General features: G+C 33.0%; 1 protein-coding gene across 1 annotated transcript in view; it reads left to right on the top strand.

Annotated features, from left to right (window-relative positions):
* The window catches only part of LOC109090269 (kinase suppressor of Ras 2-like), a 72665-nt gene extending 67471 nt beyond the window's left edge, over nucleotides 1-5194 (top strand). The window contains exons 18-19 of the mRNA XM_042752948.1: nucleotides 1354-1488; nucleotides 5119-5194. Coding sequence (XP_042608882.1) covers nucleotides 1354-1488; nucleotides 5119-5188 — 205 coding nt within the window. The 3' untranslated portion in view covers nucleotides 5189-5194. The remainder of the gene's footprint in view (nucleotides 1-1353; nucleotides 1489-5118) is intronic.
* Nucleotides 5195-12936: the final 7742 nt, after the last annotated feature.

Raw genomic sequence — 12936 nt, 5'->3', positions numbered from 1 at the left:
TTCTTTCTTTCTTTCTTTCTTTCTTTCTTTCTTTCTTTCTTTCTTTCTTTCTTTCTTTCTTTCTTTCTTTCTTTCTGTCTGGAGCAGTGTTTATAATAATAATAATAATAATAATAATATTAATAATTATTACTATTATTTATTTATTTTTATTTAAAAAAAATTAATGAGGGGCAATATTTGCTTCTGATCTCATTTATTAAAATTATTTATTAAGCTTGATCTCATTTATTAAAATGAAGTCTGACTGTGCATAATTATATAGGTTGTTGTTTATAAAATATTTGTAAATATATATTATTTATAAAATTTAAATGGTGTAAATTAATTATAAATTCATACAATTATAATAATTATATATTAGTTATTAATTATTAATATTATTATGAATTAATAATAGGATGTTAAATAAATTAAGCAAAACATAAAGAAATAAATTTTGTCCCCACGTTTTGTGTTTTGGGGGATATTTCTGTTCATTTTGATGGCATTTTTTTTTTCCTCCTGAGCCCATTAATTTTCGACCCTTGTTTTATATATATATATATATATATATATATATATATATATACATATATATATATATTATATATATATATATACTACAGTGTCATGGGTGAGTGAATTAGTTTTTACTTGGATCAGGGACTCAGTCAAGCTAAAACAGCTCTATCTCTGTCAGTGATAGACCACTTTTAAATCCACATCTGACACTTGAGAAGGAGGCAACTACTTTATCATTGTAGAGGGTTCACAGGTTTTTAATCGGTCTGGTGGGAAGCAAAGTTCTGTTTACAAGTTCCCAAACTCTGCTACACTGTGTACTGCTAAGAAAAAAAAAGACGCTAGTTTGAATTTCTTGCCATTCAGTCTTTAAAACATGTTATAGAGTTTCTGTGGAACATATAGCCACAAGTATCACAAGTATATCTTTGTATTTAAAAGTAAAAATAAACAGATTTAGAAAAAAAATGTTTTACGTTTGAAAACTACAGAATGTGAGATTTCTATATTATTTGTCTGAGGAGAACATTTTGAAAAACTGAGATCATAGCAAAAGTCTCCATTTGCTCTTCATTTGATCTCATTGCTTTCAAGGGGAACCAACAAGTTCAAAAGAGATCTCATTGGTGGATTAGACTTTATGTTGATATTCTGACTATGGGAGACTAATAGTTGCTTGCCCTCTATTGTATTTCTAGGACAGAATTGTCACTGGAATGATCTTTTAGTTTGTTTTTCTGACCTTTTGTGTGGTACAAATGAATCTAACTCAAAAAAAATTATTTTTTTTTTATTAATGATGATTTAAAAAACATCATCTTCTTCTTTTTTCTCCCCCCCCCCATCAAGTAGGAGAAAGGATAAGCTGCGGATCCCAAGCGGCTGGCTATGTCATCTCGCTCCTGAGCTCATCCGTCAGCTCTCCCCCGAGACCGCAGAAAACCAGCTTCCTTTCTCCAAACAGTCTGACGTCTTTGCCTTTGGGTGGGTCCCTCTCTGCCCCCCTCTCAGCACCCGTGTTTTCACCCCTCACTGCTTCTCTGCCTTTGTCACTCGGGGGACGAGCAGAATCCATTTTATTTACAGAAATAAGCCTGACTTTTTCTCTCCACAGTTCATGTGCCCTTATAGCATCAGCATTTGGGGATTTTAATCATTTTTGGAAACCTAAAATATAATAACATTTCATTAGGTATAGTATTTAAAACATACTGCATATTGCAACATAGGATTAGATTAATAAATTTTTTTTTGAAAGAAAGATAATTTTTTTGAGCAAACCTTTAACAAAATAAGTTTGTTTGGGTTTAAATAATAGAATATATACACTTCCTTTTTTTCCATGCGGCAAATCAGCATATTAGAATGATTTCTGAAGGATCATGTGACACTAAAGACTGGAGCAGTGGCTGCTGAAAATTCAGCTTTGCCATCAGATGAATAAATTACATTAAAGCAGAAAGCAGTTATTTTAAAGTGTAATAATATGTTACAATACTACAATTTTTACTGTATTTTTGATCAAATAAATGCAGCCTTAGTTAAACGGTGTAAAATGGTATTGCACTATCCAAAATGAGGACAAACAGTCTAACTGCTTACAGATGCAAATTGGTTTGATATACAGGTATGTGACCACAAAACCAGTCATAAGGGTCAATTTTTCGAAATTGAGATTTATAATAAATAAGCTTTCCATTGATGTGTGGTTTGTTAGGATTGGACAACATTTGGCCGAGATACAACTATTTGAATATCTGGAATCTGAGGGTGCAAACAAAATCAAAATATTGAGAAAATCGCTTTTAAAATTGTCCAAATGAAGTTCTTAGCAATGCATATTACTAATCAAAAGTTAAGTTTTAATATATTTACAGTAGGAAATTTACTAAATATCTTCATGGAACTTAATATCCTAATGATTTTTGGCATAAAAGAAAAATCAATAATTTTGACCCATACAATGTTTTTTTGGCTATTGCTACAAATATACCCCAGCGACTTAAGACTGGTTTTGTGGTCCAGGGTCACATATTATCTAATGCAATTACATTAACAGATTTTAGTGCTGTCAAACAATTACTCTCGATTAATCGCATCCAAAATAAAAGTTTTTGTTTACATAATATATTTATGTGCACTGTATATATTTATTATGCATAAATAAATACACACACATACAGTAAATATTTTGAAAATATTTACATGTATATATTTATATTCTTACATTTTATATTATACATAAATATATTGAACCGATAAACAACATAGTTTTCTTAAATACATACATGCATGTGTTTGTATTTCTATATACATAATAAATATACACATTATACACACATATATTATGTAAACAAAACTTTTATTTTGGATGTGATTAATCCCGATTAATCATTTTATAGCACTAGTTTAAACATCTAAATCAATCAGTTTAACTGGTACACTGGCCATATGAAAATACAGCTATAGTATCAAAAGGTATGAAAGTAAAAATAATCATGAAATCACAATAATACAAACATCTAGATAGGCTATGGCCCGTTTGTGATGAGCATTATCACAAAATTGATTCGCTCAGTGCTCAGCCTCCACTAATAAGATTGTATTCACATGAGGCAGCATGCAGAACTGAACCTCCATCTGTACTTATTTCTACCTGACCCAGACCCTACCAAATGCATTGACCAAATAAACCAAATAAATAAAAGAATGTATGGATGGTTGACGAAATGAAGGAATGCTGCTCTGTTGGGTCCTAACACAATTGCGTCCTCAGCTGTGCTCTCCATATGGAGGCTTTGTCACACTGTCACTCTATGGGAGCCAGATACAGCACCCACGCAAGCTGTTCAGCTGGTCACACTAAAGGGACATTACCTAGAAGTGACCCCAAAGCAGATCTCCCTATTGTCCCTTCTGCCTCCTTTTTTCATTTCCGTTGTTCTCTGCGAGTGCCGTGTTCAGAGAGTTCGCAGTTGTGGGATATTTTATGCACGTAATGCTCTCATGTTCTGTTTTATGGACTTTTTATGTATATACGGTGTGAACGTTACAATATGTTATGCTAAAAATCGGACCAAATTCACTAAATGGCCTTATTCACTAACCACCCACAAGTCGTTGTTATTCTTTTCATTACAAACAGGCATCCTTTCAAGGTAAATTTGGCAAATTATAGTATGCATTGTTCGGCACTATTGACTTTTGCTTTCTATGGGCGGTAAATGTATTTGTATTAAAAAAGACATGTTTCTACAAAAAGAACTAAAGGCTGGAATACACCACATGACTTTTAAAATCTAAACAGATTTGAAAACACTAGGAATCATAAACTTGACAACTTTGTAAATAGTTACAGAGAAAAGGTTCTCATTGTGCACAAAGGGCCAAAACAGAAAAAAAGATGCATTTTCAAATGCATCCAAATTAATGTGGACATAGCCTAAGGCCCTAAGAGTGTATCATCGGGTGCAAATGCTATTCTCAAAGTGAATTCTCCCTCTCAGTACTGCAAAAGCCATCTCAATTACATTGATTTTGTTTTTCTCACTGATCTCAGCAAGCTGCACATTTTACTTTTGGTTTTAAATTGCAGAGCTCAGATGATTGGGCTTTTCAGCGGCGCTCTCCATTCAATGATTGTTAATTAGCTCTTAAGTGTGGTTTAGTAAACTTTAACATGAGCATGTTCTTTAGAGCATAATACTGTGTTTTTCAGCAGTCAACAGCACCTCAAAGTCGTTTATTAATTATCTTGAATGACTTCTAACTAAATCGGAATGCAAAGTGACGTAGTACAACAAAATTCCTTAAAACCTTTTAAACGCTCTGTTTTGTGGCCCCTCAGGGAGGCCCCTGGCACTCTTCACATGTCCTTGTGCACACACATTCTTCTTAAATTAAACAAATTATAATTAAGATATATTTATAAAATTTGTGATTTAAATAAAGGTGACCCATTTACAAACTTTTTTATTCAGAGAAAGAGCTTGCACTATTTTAGGTACATTTTCAAAACGTTATAAGACTCATAAACTTGTACACAAATACTTGGAAAAGAACTCCTGTTGTTCTTAAATTATGCAAATTATTATTACGATTTATTGATTTATTCATCATTATATAGTATAATATTGATATAATATAATATATTAGATATAGTTATTCTAAAGATCAATCGTAACTGATATTAAAGTAATTTTAGTAAAGAACTTCTTATTTGGCCACTTTACAAACATTTAAGTTACATTTTAATAGTAAAAGTTTTGACTATGTTTTTTACTGCTATTTTTACCTTTTGTATTCTAATATTTTCAGACATTTTGCCCTCATGTAGTGAGTGAATATTCTATAACACTCAAAGAACTTCATGTATTTATATTTTATGTTATACATTTTCCTTTTTAAAAAGAACTTCATGTATTTATATTTTATGTTATATAAAAAATTTCAATAAATGAGGTTTTATTATATTAATGACAAAGTTTTTAGACATTTGTCCCTCACAAGTATAGAGAAACCAATACATGCATGCACACCAACACTCATGTGTGTCGTATCTTTCAGACTTGCAACAGTGGGAAGTGGAATGAAGCCCATCCTCACTCAGATTGGCACTATCTGGTATGAGCTCCATGCGCGCGAGTGGCCCTTTAAGAATCAGCCAGCTCAAGTCATAATCTGAAAGAAGCCAATCCTAACTAAGACCATCATCACCAAAAATATATCCGTGAGTATTCACGTCCCGTGAGTATTCCACATATACCATCATATATATAGTGAATCATTCAAAAGAACAATTATCACTTTTTAACACACAAAACTGTCAAATATAGTGTATGTGTCATATGAACAACTTTTATTGTGCTTTTGTGGTTTGAGCATGACAGTCCCAAAGGAGGCCGTCCAGTTTATATTCATTGTAAAGAAAAAACAGACCTGGACATACTTGACTAAAGCATTAAGCCTAAAGAAGCTGTGGTTTACAGTGAATTTATAACAGCTAAGGGGTGCTGTTAGAGGCCTAAAACCCCCATAGCTGTTCTTCACGGGGCTTATTGCTTTAATAAAACAGTTATTCCATGTATATAGCAAGTTTCACAAAATGAAACAAAGCAAATAAAATGTAAAGATATTAATAAAAACATTATTCTTCTGCCGAACAATTTAGTTCCTCAGAAATGGTTGTGGTTGCAACAAAGTGGTTGCTGAGCAACACACATATTTAGAAACAAAAAGATGTTTGTTTGTAGAATAATTTACAACAGCTTTGAATAAGTGCTGTCAAATGATTAATCGCGATTAATCACATCCAAAATAAAAGTTTTTGTTTACATAATATATATGTGTGTACTGTGTATATTTATTATGTATATATAAATACACACACATACAGTACATATTTGGAAATATTTACATGTGTATACATGAGTATATTTATATTCTTACATTTTATATTATATATAAATATATTTAATATATAAACAACATATTTTTCTTAAATTAATACAAGAATCGAGTACTGGAACTAATATATACATGATAAATATACACAGTAAACACAAAAACTTTTATTTTGGATGCGATTAATCGTGATTAATCGTTTGACAGCACTACTTTGAATGTGGCTCAACCAATCAGAATCGAGTACTGGAACTATCCAATTTTTAATGGCTTTTAGATCTCGTCAAATCAGAACATAGTACTTTATCAGATTCTTCTTTCCTGTACAGGACATCCTGCTGTTCTGTTGGGCGTATGAACAGGAAGAGCGGCCCAGCTTCTCCAAGCTCGTGGAACTACTGGAGAAACTCCCGAAACGCAACCGTCGCCTGTCTCACCCAGTACACTTCTGGAAATCAGCTGAGTATGTGAAATGAGCTAAGCTAAAGTCAAAACCGCCTGTTTATAAAATAAACTTTAAAGAAAAAAAAAAGCGAAACAATCGTGAGGTAACGTTAAAATGGAGTCAGTCAGCGTGACTGAGAGAGTCGCTACTGGATGGTGCATGTATTCTGCTGTATTTAGCGACGTTTCCTTAACGCAGTGATCATTTAGGTGTATCCTTTGGTCATGAAGGAGATGTTTTTTTGGTGTATCCTTTGGTCATGAAGGAGATGTTTTCTTCTCTTTTTTTGTTGCTAAATGTTTGATCTGTTTTTCATACAGTATATCAACTGCTTGTGATTATTTCTCATTATCTTGAGTCCACTTTCAGTGAATGTTGTTATCTTTCGTTTAAAACCTCCAAAACACATTTATAAAAAACAAAAAAAACTATTATTATACTATTTTTTGTCTGTATTGTTTTTATTAATTTAGAAATTAGATGAATGTATCACAAATCTTATTATTTTTATTGATTTTTAAAAATGAAAAATTTACACATTTTGAACACTTTACACTTGTTTGTTTTCTCTCATTCATGCTGTTTCAGTGTTTCTCAGAATTCCATCCCGTTGTTTGAATTTTCTGATAACAAAGCTTTACCGTAACGCAGGGAGGTGCGTATTCTGAGAATGTGAAGAATATTTCTCCCTTCCTGTCGCACTGTAGATAAGATCATTTACTCGCGCCATCAACATCGCCTATATAGTTTGCGCGATGGCGCCGTAATCGAACGTGCCGTCGCGACTTGAGGCACGTACGGTATGTATATTATCAACACTTGAATTGTATCATGCCTAACTGTGACAAAAACAGAATTACCTGGTGGTAAACTGCTATTCCTGAGCCTACAAAGAAGAAGGGATGGATATAATGGACTGTATCTATCTATCACACTTACGAACCTTTTCTTATCAGTGCATACTTACGAATGTTTTAGCATAATTTAAAGCTTTGCGTTGTTTGTACTAGGCTACACATTGATATATGTAGTGAGGAATTATTACAGTACCATGAGTAATAGTGCACTATTCACCACGACGGCATTTGTATATTATTCTAAATCACATCTCATTAATATGACTGTTGCATGTTGCAAGTTCTGGAGTGTCCATGTTGTAACACGGAACGGTGATCGTGTCAAAATGAGTGTGAAGGTTGGTGTCGCTAGCTAGGTATGGCTTAAACCGAACCGCTATCGCGCTTTCTCCACCATGCACTCTGGGTACAGACAATCTGCTCACTTGTAAAGCCATGGGTTTTTGGTCAAAAACAGTGCCAGTGCTCACAAACTTGTTGCTGCTGTTATTTTTGAAGTGCTCATGTATATTTTAGGATCACAAAAATACAGATGTTGTTAAGAGTGGGGCGTTTATATTTGTACGGTCGACCGTTTTTACATGCATGAGAACATTTTTAGGGGATTTGTCCCCTCGAGTTCAGAACCAGACATAGTAGTTTTACAAGCTGTGACTAAATACAATGACTGCATTTGTGAGAAACTAAGAAAGTAATACAAAATGCTATTTAAAGTCTGTATCGGGCCTACTAAGGCACAATTTTAAAACTACAAGTAAAGAACTGTGCTATAACATTTATATATTTTTTGAAACAGGGCTACGAGGATGTGTCGGGACAGTGTTTTTACGCTGGGAATGATGGGAAATCGCGAGGATGGGGTCTTGTTAACAACCATTATTAGCAGCTTCCATATCAGGCCTATTTAACAGGCTGTAGATTTTGCTTAATAATCTGTTGCTGTAATTAATATTTCAGTCACTCAATCCAACCTCATTGTCATCTATTATATTTCTGCTCCATTATGAATGTATGAATTGTTCTGTGTGTATGTGTGTGTGCGTTGTTGTTAACGTTGTTTTCCTTTTCTTTTTTCTTCCTATCCATCCATGCATTTCCTCGGTGGTCATTGATTATTTATCAACACTTCTCCATCGCTCTGGTTTACGTTTCTTTTCTGATATTGTGTGCGCGTCTTCGCAGATTTCTTTGATGGCCATGATTGAGTTTTTGTATTATGTATTTGTTGTAAGTATATATAAAGCTTGTATTTACTGATGCCTTATGGTCCATGGCTTAGCGACTGGTACACATCACAAGCTCTTTCTTTGCACTCATCCTTTATGAAAATATATGAAAATAAAAAGGTGTTGATTTTGGACTTTTGTTTTTTTGTTTGTCATTTCTTTTTACTCCTTGTCATGATTCATGTTTTATGTTGATAAAAAAAATCTATATTAAAATCATTAAACAAGAAATAATTCTAAAAAATGTTAATAAAAGAAAAATATAAAATTTTAACATAAATAAAAGAATAATTTGATTATAATTATATTAACGAGTTGGATCAGGAACAGAACAAAGTTTAAATCCTTTCACTTAAACTAAGGTCAAAATTTTGTATAACCACCAAAAAAGAAAAAAAAAAAGTGAATAAGCTGCATCATAAATATTTGATAAACTTGATCAATTTAGAAAATGTCTGTATTAAACATTTTGCAAATTAGATTTATATCTAATTTTGCCTAAGAATTCATAACTGTGGTTTATACAGATTGGAGATAAACATGGTTTAACAGGTTAAAAGGCTAATTCATCCAAAATGGAAAATTCTGTCATCTTTTACTCTCCCTCATGTTATTCCAAATCTTTCTTCTGTTGAGCACAAACAAAGATATTTTCAAGAATGTGGGTAACCGAAGAGTCGACAGTAGCCATTGACTTCCATCATACAGAAAAAAATAAAAATAAATAAATAGTATGGAGGTCAATGCCTACCATTAACTAGCTGTTTGTGTTTAGCAGAAGAAAGAAATTCTTATAGGTTTGAAATGACATGAGGGTGAGTAAATGATGACATTATAATTTTTGGGCAAACTATCCTTTTAAAAGCTTTGATCTATCACTTTTTGGTTAAACAGAATGCCCAAGACACTTCAAAGGCTCAACATCCAGTGGTAACAATTTTGTGTATTTAAAGGGACAGTTCATACAAAAATGAAAACTCTGTAATTTTACTCTCATATCGTTCAAAAACAATATAGAGTATGATTCTTTGTAAACAAAAGGTGAGTTCTGAATAATATACTGGTCTTTTTTTCTTCATGCACTTTTTCTGTTCCACAGAAGAAAGTAAGTCATGTGTTTGGAATGATATGAGATAAAATTTTCATTTTGGGGTTAACTATCTCTTTAAGGATCTGGGCAGCAAATGCCACCTGACTGCAAATGTCAAACATCACATCTTCGTTGGCTAGTCTTTCTAATGAGAGAAAAATGTGCTACTGTTGCTCCCAATTTCTCCCTCAGCTGATGAGTTTATTTAGGTCAAATTACTGTTTAAAAAGTGAAATGAGGTGAGCCTAAAACTCACTACAATTATGTGGCTCAAATGGGGCTTCATGACATATTTTAAATATTGTGGATTAATATTAATATTTTAAATATATAAAATATGATTAATATTAGTTAAATTATGTAAGTATTATGCTTCAGTTTTATAATATAATATATAATATTGTACAGGTCCTTCTCAAAAAATTAGCATATTGTGATAAAAGTTCATTATTTTCCATAATGTAATGATAAAAATTAAACTTTCATATATTTTAGATTCATTGCACACCAACCTGAAATATTTCAGGGTCTGTTTAGTGTTTTAATACTGATGATTTTGGCATACAGCTCATGAAAACCCAAATTCTCAAAAAAATTAGCCTATCACTAATGAAAAGGGTTTCTCTAAACGAGCTATTAACCTAATCATTGAATCAACTAATTAACTCTAAACACCTGCAAAAAGATTCCTGAGGCTTTTAAAAACTCCCAGCTGCTTCATTACTCAAAACCGCAATCATGGGTAAGATTGCCGACTGCCCTCCAGAACACAATCATTGACACCCTCAAGCGAGAGGGTAGGGTAAGGGACACAGTAAGAAAAAAAAATTTCTGAACGAATAGGCTGTTCCCAGAGTGCTGTATCAAAGGCACCTCAGTGGGAAGTCTGTGGGAAGGAAAAAGTGTGGCAAAAAAACGCTGCACAACGAGAAGAGGTGACCGGACCCTGAGGAAGATTGTGGAGAAAGGACCGCGATTCCAGACCTGGGGGGACCTGCGGAAGCAGTGGACTGAGTCTGGAGTAGAAACATCCAGAGCCACCGTGCACAGACACGTGTGCTTTTGAACCAGAAAAACAGCGGCAGAAGCGCCTGACCTGGGCTACAGAAGAAGCAGCACTGGACTGTGCTCAGTGGTCCAAAGTACTTTTTTCGGATGAAAGCAAACTTTTGCATGTCATTCGGAAATCAAGGTGCCAGAGTATGGAGGAAGACTGGGGCGAAGGAAATGCCAAAATGCCTGAAGTCCATGTGTCAAGTACCCACAGTCAGTGATGGTCTGGGGTGCCATGTCAGCTGTGGTGTTGGTCCACTGTGTTTTATCAAGGGCAGGGTCAATGCAGCTAGCTATCAGGAGATTTTGGAGCACTTCATGCTTCCATCTGCTGAAAAGCTTTATGGAGATGAAGATTTCGTTTTTCAGCATGACCTGGCACCTGCTCACAGTGCCAAAACCACTGGTAAAATGGTTTACTGACCATGGTATTACTGTGCTCAATTGGCCTGCCAACTCTCCTGACCTGAACCCCATAGAGAATCTGTGGGATATTGTGAAGAGAAAGTTGAGAGACGCAAGACCCAACACTCTGGATGAGTTTAAGGCCGCTATCGAAGCATCCTGGGCCTCCATAACACCTCAGCAGTGCCACAGGCTGATTGCCTCCATGCCACGCCGCATTGAAGCAGTCATTTCTGCAAAAAAGGATTCCCGACCAACGTATTGAGTGCATAACTGAACATAATTATTTGAAGGTGACTTTTTTTGTATTAAAAACACTTTTCTTTTATTGGTCGGATGAAATATGCTAATTTTTTGAGATTTTTGGTTTTTCATGAGCTGTATGCCAAAATCATCAGTATTAAAACAATAAAAGACCTGAAATATTTCAGTTGGTGTGCAATGAATCTAAAATATATTAAAGTTTAATTTTTATCATTACATTATGGAAAATAACTTTCATCACAATATGCTAATTTTTTGAGAAGGACCTGTATATATATAAAACCCCACATAAAAACAAAAATATATACACATAAAAATATCAAAACAAAAAAGAAGATCAAACAACGATTATAACCTAAATTGGCTTAAAAAAATGGCTTCACATAGCATAAACATAAAAACTGGCCTGAAGAAATATGCAGAGAACAAACTGACCTGAAACCTTCATCAAGAAGCACCTCTGAGTCCTCCAATTACAAGCAGATAAACTAATTGAATTCCCTGGATCAGAGTCAGATGAGGGTTAGTGGTTAAGAAAGACCCATGGAGAACTATCGTAAAATACCATAAATTGCCAAATCACACAAGATTATTAGCAGGGGATCCCTAATTGAATCAGGAGCAGTGAGCATAGAAAGCGAGTGGTGAAGGAAGTGAAATTGGATGTTGTAATTAGCTGTCTTGTCAGTGCACACAGATATGCATGCTGTATATATTTCATATTAATTTTACAGTATATCTGATTCAAAACCAAGAGAGCTGACTACAGAGTGAGCATTTTAAGGCATCATAAACATGTGCGAAGGCTTTTCAGAAAGGTAGGCAACTTGACAATGCTGTTTTATATATATATATATATATAATATATAATATATATATATATATATATATATATATATATATATATATATATATATATATAAAGCAGCATATATGTGTGTGTGTGTGTGTGTGTGTGTGTGTGTATGTATATATATATATATATATATATATAATATATATATATATAGATATATATATATATATATATGTATGTATACATGTATGTATAATATTTTGTTTTCAAATATTCTGAAATTCTAAATATTAAATATGTATGTGTATATATATATTTTATATGTATATACATATATATACATATACATATACATACACGTGTGTGTAAATATATATATATATATATATATATATATATACTATATATAATATATATATATATATACTGTCTGTATATACATACACACACACACACACACACACACACACACACACACACACACACACATTTTAAATATGTATAATTTTCAGAATATTATTAAATTAAAAATACTGGGTTATTTTATGTGTATTTTAACTAAAATAATTCATAGTAGTTAAATTATGTATTATGTTTAAATATTTTATAATATATTAAAAATACACATTATGCCCTAATAACAGGATAATTCTTAATTAATTTGCATATTAAATAAGGCATATTTTTATGCTCAGAGAATTGTGTTTTTTTTATGCTGCACTCTTAAAGTATAAAGGTTCTTTCCTGGCACCTATAGGATTCCATGAAGAGACTTTAATATTCATGGGATCTTTTCATTGCACAAAAGGTTCTTCAGATCAAAGTATTCTTCAAACATTGGTTCTTGTATAATGTTTAATGCAATAAAAAACCTTTTTGGAACCTTAATTTTT

The sequence above is a fragment of the Cyprinus carpio genome, chromosome A5, assembly GCF_018340385.1.
Source record: "Cyprinus carpio isolate SPL01 chromosome A5, ASM1834038v1, whole genome shotgun sequence".
Classification (NCBI taxonomy): domain Eukaryota; kingdom Metazoa; phylum Chordata; class Actinopteri; order Cypriniformes; family Cyprinidae; genus Cyprinus; species Cyprinus carpio.
This window is presented reverse-complemented; position numbering and strand designations above follow the sequence as displayed.